We start from the raw sequence: 9,353 nt of genomic DNA on the forward strand, positions 1-9,353 counted from the left end.
GAGACCAGTGTGGCCAACATAGTGAAAACCCATCTCTACTAAAAATACAAAAATTAGCTGGGCGTAGTGGTACATGCCTATAATCCCAGCTACTTGGGAGGCTGAGGCAGGAGGTTGCAGTGAGCCGATATGGCACCACTGCACTCCAGCCTGGGCAACAGAGTGAGACTCTGTCTCAAAATAATAATAAATAAATAACAAATAAATATGAAATTTTATTCATTTAGGATTATAGGTTCTATAGGTAATTGAAGAAATGACTTGAGAGGAGAGGTATTTTTTAGCTACCGTATCTTAAAAACATCAAGAGAATGACTTGCCCAGATTCTTAAACAGCTTTTAAAGATATTTTTCTTTAATATTTAACATTTTAAAAATACTTTAAAAGTTGAAGTCTTAAACTATTTTTGTTTTGTTTGAAGTACATAATTATTTTTGTAAGCCTTGTTTTTTAATTTGGAGGAGAAGAATCACATGTTCATCTTTTTTCCCACAAAGCTTTCTGTCAGCAAGGAAATGAAATTCCTGCTTGGACTATAACTAACTTTTGATAGGTTCATCCAATATCTTGCAATTTTTAACTCTGGCCCACCAGTTTATCCAAATCAGCCTGCTGGGATCATAGTGGTTCAAGACACCCTTTAGGGGACAAAAGGTGGAAAAGACTTATTTTAGATTTCTATATTATTATCTTTTCTTCAGCTTTACTTTCTTTTTTTTTGAGATGGAGTGTTGCTCTGTAGCCTAGGCTGGAGTGCAGTGGCGCAATCTCGGCTCACTGCAACCTCTGCCTCCCAGGTTCAAGCCGATTCTCCTGCCTCAGCCTCCTGAGTAGCCATCATTACAGACACATATCACCACACCTGGCTGCTTTTTGTATTTTTAGTAGAGATGGGGTTTTACTGTGTTGGCCAGACTGGTCTCGAACTCCTGACCTAAGGTGATCCACCCACCTTGGGCTTCCAAAGTGCTGGGATTACAGTCATAAGCCACCGTGCCCAGCCATCTTCAGCTTTACTTTCTTCTTAGAACTTATAAACCAGATAGCTTTTTGTAAACTGGTTTCTTCCCATTAGTTTTCCTTTTAATTTGCAGGAATATTTTGAAACGTAGTTATGTGACTATAAAAAATAGCTATTACTGTGGAACTTTTGATGAATTCATGATATTCCTTTAGAAAAATTCTGAGCACCACATACATTTGTGTTATAAAGAAATGAAAACATATTGGCCATTTTGTCTCTCTGATTTTTGGTTAACCGGAACCATAGGCTGAGAATATATTGGGAAATTAAGATTCTACCATGAAATGATGTATGATTCTTTAGTGTCAAGATTTGTCTGTGCCATTGGTGATAATGTACGAAAACACTTCAGGCCCCAAATAATTTTATTTTGGCATTGGTTTTGCTCACTTAAAATTGTTCTGTTCTTAATTTTTAGGTATGGAATTGTTTGAAGAGGCATTGCGTCGATGGGAACAAGCTCTAACCTTTCGCAATAGACAGGCTGAAGATGAAGCCTGTGGTTCCATTAAACTGGGTGCAGGAGATGCCATTGCTGAAGAAAATGTAGATGTAAGGGTGATTTATTTGAGTGGTCTTCATAATATTAGAAGAATCAAACAAATCTTTTTTTTTTTTTTGGTAGAGGTAGGGTCTAACTATTGTTACCCAGGCTGAGTCTTGAACTCCTGGGCTCAAGCGATCCTCCCACCTTGTCCTCTGAGTAGTTAGGACTATAGGGATGCACCACCATGCCTAGCTAATTTTAAATTTTTTGTAAAGATGGTGTCTCACTATGTTGCTCAGGCTGGTCTTGAACTCCTGGCCTCAAGTGACCCTTTCACTTTAGCCTCCCAGAGTGCTGGGATTATCGACATGAGCCAAGGTACTGGCCCAAAATATTTTTTAATGTTGATTCAGTGTATTATATTTGCTTTATGTTGTATTTAATAGAACTGTTTTTTTCTTCCTTGGGACTATGTGGGGTATTTCTTACTGGTCTTTTTCTATTCAGGTAGTTGTTACATGCCAGATTTACCATTCATCAAGTTTATTGACTTTCCCAGGATATGCAAAATAAGCAGATTGATTTCTAAAGGATTTTTTTTTTTTTTTTTTTTTAAGAAATGGGGTCTTGCTTTGCTGCCCAGGTTGGAGTACAGAGGTTGTTCATAGGAACAATCATAGTACACTATACCCCAGAACTCCTGGGCTCAATCAGTTTTTCTGCCTCAATCTTCCAAGCAGCTGGGACTGCAGGCACGTTCTACCTTGTCTGGCTTGGAATTTTTTAAAGTTTGATTTGTGCTTTGGGATTAATTAAGTGCCATTATGTTCATAAAAATCACATAAAGGTATAGAGCTAGACTAGTCCTTATTGATTATTTAGTTAAGCTAGTGGTTCTCAAACTTGCTAATGCATAAGACTCACCTAGAGGACTTGTTAAAACACAGATTTGGAGGCCCCACCCCATGAATTTCTCATTGACTAGAATTGGGGTGGATCCTAAGAATTTGTATTTCTACCAAGTTCTTGGGTGATAATGAAGCTGCTGGCTCAGAGACCTTACTTTAAGAACTCCCAATTTAGTCTAATTCCTTAATTTTATAGGTAAAGAAACTGAATCACTAAAAACTAAGGTAATTTTGCCACAGACACAGCTATAACCCAGGCCTCTTGACTTCTGCTGCTGTATTCTTTCCACTATCTATCAGTATTTTTTTATATTACTCACTTTCTTTGCCTTTTATTTAAAAGTGGGAAAAATATTTAGAATTTTAACATTAGAATTTAATTTGTTACGTGTACTTTTTCTCTCCTTGTAGGATATTATTAGTACTGAATTTATCCATAAACTCGAAGCTCTACTGCAAAGAGCCTATCGTCTCCAAGAGGAGTTCGAAGCTACCCTTGGGGCATCTGATCCTAATTCCCTTGCTGATGATATTGGTAAGATGGATATTTTATATGGCTTTTATAAAATGTTTGCTTTTCTTTTATATCCTTGGAATCATTTGCGTGTCTGTCTTATGTATTAATAGGTTACTTAAAAAAAAATAGCCAAGAGAAAAAAATTTTATCATATTTCTTTTTTCTTTCAGTTTTAATTTTCAAATGAACTAATGCCCTTAATATATAAATTCAAGAATTTATCATAGGCAGGACTGTGACATTATCTTAAAATGTATTGTGGGGGAAAAAAATTGAGTTAAGAGTGTTGGAGGGAGAAAAGAATAAACAAAAATATACAGAGACTCACCACTTCGGAAATATGCATGTAATATTACCTAAAATACTTGAAAGAATTATATATGTTGAGTCCCACTTTAATCGCAGGATAGCTGTTGATGTAAGTAGTCAATACTTCATTATGGGTCATTACCTTTGTTACTTTAAAGAGAACAGAGTTTTAAAGATACTTTTTTAAAAGTTTTTTATTTTTATTTTTTTGAGACAGGATCTCTGTTGCCCAGGTGGGAGTGCAATGACACGGTCACAGCTCACTGCGGCCTTGACCTATTGAGCTCAAGTGATCCACCTGCCTCAGCCTCCCAAGTAGCTGGGACTATAGGCACATGCCACCATATCTTGCTAATTGAAACATTTTTTGTGTGTGTGTGGAGACAAGGTTCTTTTTTTTTCTTTTTTTCTTTTTGAGACGGAGTCTCACTCACTCTGTCACCCAGGCTGTAGTGCAGTGGCATGATCTCGGCTCACTGCAACCTCCGCCTTCCAAGTTCATGCAATTCTCTTGCCTCAGCTTCCTGAGTAGCTGGGATTACAGGCATGTGCCACCATACCCAGCTAATATTTGTATTTTTAGTAGAGGCGGGGTTTCACCATGTTGACCAGGCTGGTCTCCACCTCCGGACCTCAAGTGATCCACCCACCTCAGCCTCCCAAAGTGCTGGGATTACAGGTGTGGGCTACCGCACCTCAGCAAGGTGAGGTTCTTGAATGAAGTCTTGGAAGAAAGGAATGATTAAAGTTGCTTCTTCAACTTCTATAAATGCCCCCAAAGAAAGAAAGAAGACAAAATTATATGGTTTTTTTGGTCAAAAATAATTTCTGTCTTTTTAGTATGAAGAAGATTATTATTTTACAATTAAAATAAAAGCTAAGGAGTTTTAACTTTTTCCACATTAGTACTGAAAGCAGCTGAACTTTGAGATATTTATATCTATGCATTTTGAGTTCAGGTAAAAGATTTTGTTTCTATTAGAATTATGAATTACTGTGTATATGTCATAAGGTTATATGAAATCTCTTTGGTCTCTGCTTTGTTGTACTATTATTGTCACCAAACATTATTTATTTATTTATTTATTTATTTATTTTGAGACGGAGTCTCGCTCTGTCACCCAGGCTGGAGTGCTATGGCCGGATCTCAGCTCACTGCAAGCTCCGCCTCCCGGGTTCACGCCATTCTCCTGCCTCAGCCTCTCGGGTAGCTGGGACTACAGGCGCCGCCACGTTGCCCGGCTAGTTTTTTTTTTTGTAGTTTTTAGTAGAGACGGGGTTTCACCCTGTTAGCCAGGATGGTCTTGATCTCCTGACCTCGTGATCCGCCCGTCTCGGCCTCCCAAAGTGCTGGGATTACAGGCTTGAGCCACCGCACCCGGCCAAACATTATTTATTAGACTTGAGTGTTCTTTAATAGCTTCTCTGCTATTAGCATAGGCATAATGTTTTGACATACCTAGGAGATTACAGTCTGGAAAAAAAGTAGGCAGTATTCGTATCAACAAATACAATTTGTCAAAGTCTTATATTAATTTTTTCTACAGTTTCTTTTGTAACTTTAATTAGAATGTTATTTATGACAGTAAGTAGGAGAAAGAACAGAGAAAAGGAATTTTTTTAAAATCTCAAATGTAGAATGAGAATGGAACAACCAGAAAAGTTAGAAAAGTGGTGAAGTGGCAAGGAATGCCACAGAGAAAAGTAAGCAAGAAAAAATTATAAGGAGGAAAGAGGAAGAGGATCCTGACACTTTTAATGTCTTACTCTAGGAATGGAAGCTTTGTCTACACTGTCTAATCTTTGGCAGTCTCTTTTAGTCTCATTATAAGGATCTTGTGGATGTGTAGTTCTTGTTCTTTTAGTCTTGTAATATGTATCGCAGATTTGATTCTCTTTGGCATGCCTGGACACATTTTTTCTATATCCTTCTGTAGCGGTTGGCTGAGTCCGTCTCTTATTTCTTCAGGTTGAAAAGATTCCTTGGGTGCAGTCTCAGAGGTCTGCTTTAGATTCTTGTTGCTTTTAGAGAAGACCACCACTGGGCATGTGGCTTAGTTTCTGGGGTCTTCAAGTTGTTTCTGAGGCAACTGTTGTTAATCCAGAACTCTAAATGGATAGGGTGGGACCCAGAGTCAGTCTGTGCATTTACTTAGCTTAGGTTTGGAATAAGTTTCTGACCCCATGCATGTTTTAACCTGAGCTGTCACTGCCTACTAGACTGATGTGCTTTTCCCTGTAGCCTTCCAGTTCATTGGCCTCCTGTTGCCCTGGAGATTCCAGATAACGTTAAGCTGTTATATTTTGTTCGTTTTGGGGAATTATTTGGATATTACAAGTTTGCATTTTTGAGCTTCTGGATCAAAAGAACTGAATTTGTGGCCAAGACTCAGGGAGCAGTCTGTTATAACTGTTACTTGACATTGATCAAAATTGCCTAGAAGTCAGTTAACTCTCCTCATTCTTTAAATCCAAAGTTATTGTATACATTTAACTTGAATTATTGAGAGGCAACTTAAAGTTAATAGTTATAAATTAAAATAGTCTAACAAATGCCTTCAGAGGCTTGGGGCGAATTTAAAGCAAATATTGATCTGATGTCAGTGAATACTTCATTGTTTTGGAATCTGCTTTGTCTAATTTGATGAACTTCATTTCTTTTTTTTTTTCTTAAGAATCTGGTAGGATTTCAAGATTGGAAGAATTTTTTTTTTTTTTTTAAAGCAGTCTTGCTCTGTCACCCAGGCCAGAGTGCAGTGGTGTGATCTCAGCTCACTACAACCTCTACCTCCTGGACTCAAGCCATCCTGTCACCTCACTCTCCTGAGTAGCTAGGACTATCGGTGCGTGCCACCACACACTGCTAATTTTTTTTTTTTTTTTCTGAGATGGAGTTTTGCTCTTGTTGCCCAGGCTGGAGTGCAATGGCATGATCTCGGCTCACCACAACTTCTGCCTCCTGGGTTCGAGCGGTTCTCCTGCCTCAGCCTCCTGAGTAGCTGGGATTACAGGCATGCACCACTACGCCTGGCTAATTTTGTATTTTTAGTAGAAATGGGGTTTGTCCATGTTGGTCAGGCTGGTCTCGAACTCCCGACCTCAGGTGATCCACCCACCTCAGCCTCCCAAAGTGCTGGGATTACAGGCAGGAGCCACCATGCCCAACTGACACCCTGCTAATTTTTTAAAAAGGTTTTTCTAGAGATGAGGTCTTGCTATACAAGACTGGTCTCGAACTATCCAGGCTGGTCTTAAACTCTTGGGCTCAAGCAGTCCTCCCACGTCAGTCTCCCAAAATGCTGGGTTTGCAGTCGTGAGCCACCATGTCGAGCCAGGAAAGACTTCTTAGCCATCATCTAATTTCATCTTTCTCCCTGTGTGTGATAGCTAGGGGGAGCTAGTTAATAGTAGCCACTAGTTATTAGTACATCCATGTGTCTTCTCTGGATCAGGTACTGTTATATTCTGAATGAAAATTATCTCAGCAGGACACGGTGGCTTACACCTGTAATCCCAGCACTTTAGAAGGCTGAGGCATGTGGATCACCTGAGGTCGGGAGTTCGAGACCAGCCTGACCAACATGGTGAAACCCTGTCTCTTCAAAAAATACAAAAATTAGCTGGGTGTGGTGGTGGGTACCTGTAATCCCAGCTACTCGGGAGGCTGAGGGAAGAGAGTCGCTTGAACCCAGGAGGCAGAGGTTGCAGTGAGCAGAGATGGTGCCACTGCACTCCAGCCTGGGTGACAAGAGCAAAACTCTGTCTGAAAAAAAAAAAAAGAAAAAGAAAATTATCTCAATCCCTACAACAATTTTTAGGATATAAATATACCTATCATCCCTATTTTTCAGAAGGGGAAAGTGAGGTACAGAGGCATTAATAACTTCACCAAGGTTACACAGCTGTTAAGTGGAGGAACCTGAATTTGAACCCAGTCAAGCTAGCTTTAGAGTCTTTCCTTTCCTTTTCTTTTCCCTTTTCCCTTTTTCCTTTTCACTCTTGTCACCCAGGCTGGAGTGCAATGGAGTGATCTTGGCTCACTGCAGCCTCCACCTCCTGGGTGGAGCAATTCTCCTGCCTCAGCCTCCTGAGTAGCTAGTATTACAGGCACGTGCCACCATGCCCAGCTAGTTTTTGTATTTTTAGTAGAGATGGGGTTTCACCATGTTGGCCAGGCTGGTCATGAACTCCTGACCTCAGGTGATCCACCCGCCTTGGCCTCCCAAAGTGCTGGGATTACAGGCAGGAACCACTGCGCCTGGCCCATTCTTTATTTTTTTGAGAGAGAGGGTCTGACTGTGTTGCCCAGGCTGGAGTGCAGTGGCTCGATCTTGACTCTCACTACAACCTCTGCCTCCCAGGCTCAAGCGATCCTCTCACCTTAGCCTCCCAAGTAGCTGGGACCACAGGCACTTGCCACCATACCTGGCTAATTTTTATTTTGGGTTGAGATAAAGTTTTGCCATATTGCCCAGGCTGGTCTCAAGCTCCTGGGCTCAGGTGATCTACCCAACTTGGCCTTCCATACTGCTAGGATTACAGGTAATGAGTCACTGTGCCCAGTCGCAGAGTCCATTCTCTTAACCACCATGCTGTATTGTCTTACCACTTACAGGACAGACGTCTTCTTTGAATGGGAGGATTAACTGTGAACTTTTTGTGGACAGAGTATGCCTATACCCAGAATTCCCTGTAGGAAAGGTCAGCCTAGAGCAGGCAGCCTGGAAATTCCACAGTTGACAGAGTAAGGAGACTTCTGTTTCTGGTGGTGGTATGCTTTTGTAAAGATCTTTTTTTTTATTGTTATTTTTCTTCCTCTATACTCATGTGGTGATCTGTAGTTAACTCATACGTCTTTCTTCCTTTCTCAGGCTTTCTAGGCAGATTTCATGCATTTTGTAGAAAGAAACTGTCAAGGTTTAATCCAAGAACAAAAGAGGCAAGCTATGTAAGACAGAGGGCCTAACTGTGACCCTGAACTTAGTGTAGTGCTAATGAGTTACTCTGGTTTATCCTACATCTGTATAGTAACTGAAAGTACGGACTGTGGATGCAGACTAACTGGGTTCAACTCCTGGCATTTCCATTTATCTGTGTGATTATAAAACCTGTCTAAGCCTTGGCTTCCTCTTCTGAAAAATTAACATGCAGAGTACCAATTTTATAAACTGATTTTGAGGATTAAATGAAAGTTCTAGGAACAGGGTAACAATGTTTATTGGCTCGGAATTTGGAACTTCTCTAGGACACTCTCAGGAAGACCATCATTTTACCTCTAGAATCTTAGGCTGTCGTTTTTGTTATTGTTGTTGTTCTTGTTCTACCTTTCTGATCCAATATTTGCCAGTTTCAAGACGTTCTTTAAAATTTCTGGTCCACTGATATCCTATTAATGTTTTCCAGTGATGCCATACTTTACTCCATTAAACAAAATTTATTCTGTCCCTTTTAATGGGCCTTTGGGAAGAAGGAGAAGTACCTTCTCGAACTAGAAGGTAATTTGCCTACCATGTTCAACTATAAATTCTGGACATTAGGTCAGGCATGGTGGCTCATGCCTGTAATCCCAGCACTCTGGGAGGCCGAGGCGGGTAGATCATCTGAGGTCAGGATCGAGACCAGCCTGGCCAACCTGGTGAAACCTCGTCTCTACTAAAAATACAAAAATTAGCTGGATGTGGTGGTGGGCACCTGTAATCTCGGCTACTTGGGAGGCTGAGGCAGGAGAATCACTTGAAGGTGGGAGGCGGAGGTTGCAGTGAGCCAAGATTGCACCGTTGCACTCCAGCCTGGGTGACAGAGTGAGACTCCATCTAAAAAATAATAATAATAAAATAAATAAATTCTGGACATTATAATAATAGAGTCTAAGGTTTACATTAGCTTTTGTTGAACTTATGGTTAACTGAAATTTCTAAGTTCTTCGTTATTGTTAGTTTCTTACCATTAAGCCACATCTTCCCTCATTTATTCCTGCACAGTTGTTCTTTTGGACCAAGGATATAGGTACTGTATTTCTTTTTTTTTTGAGGCAGAGTCTTGCTCTGTCGCCCGGACTGGAGTGCAGTGGCCAGATCTCAGCTCACTGCAAGCTCCGCCTCCCGGGT

The 9,353-nt window shown here is 40.4% G+C and overlaps 1 protein-coding gene across 1 annotated transcript in view; it reads left to right on the plus strand.

Annotated features, from left to right (window-relative positions):
- FAM73A (family with sequence similarity 73, member A) overlaps positions 1 to 9,353 on the plus strand; it is a gene marked incomplete at its 5' end in the record, with an annotated part of 110,364 nt that overhangs the window by 44,970 nt on the left and 56,041 nt on the right. Inside the window, 2 exons of the mRNA XM_011953179.1 lie at positions 1,444 to 1,577; positions 2,832 to 2,955. Coding sequence (XP_011808569.1) covers positions 1,444 to 1,577; positions 2,832 to 2,955 — 258 coding nt within the window. The remainder of the gene's footprint in view (positions 1 to 1,443; positions 1,578 to 2,831; positions 2,956 to 9,353) is intronic.

This window comes from Colobus angolensis, unplaced genomic scaffold (genome assembly GCF_000951035.1).
Source record: "Colobus angolensis palliatus isolate OR3802 unplaced genomic scaffold, Cang.pa_1.0 Scaffold359, whole genome shotgun sequence".
Taxonomy (NCBI): Eukaryota; Metazoa; Chordata; class Mammalia; order Primates; family Cercopithecidae; genus Colobus; species Colobus angolensis.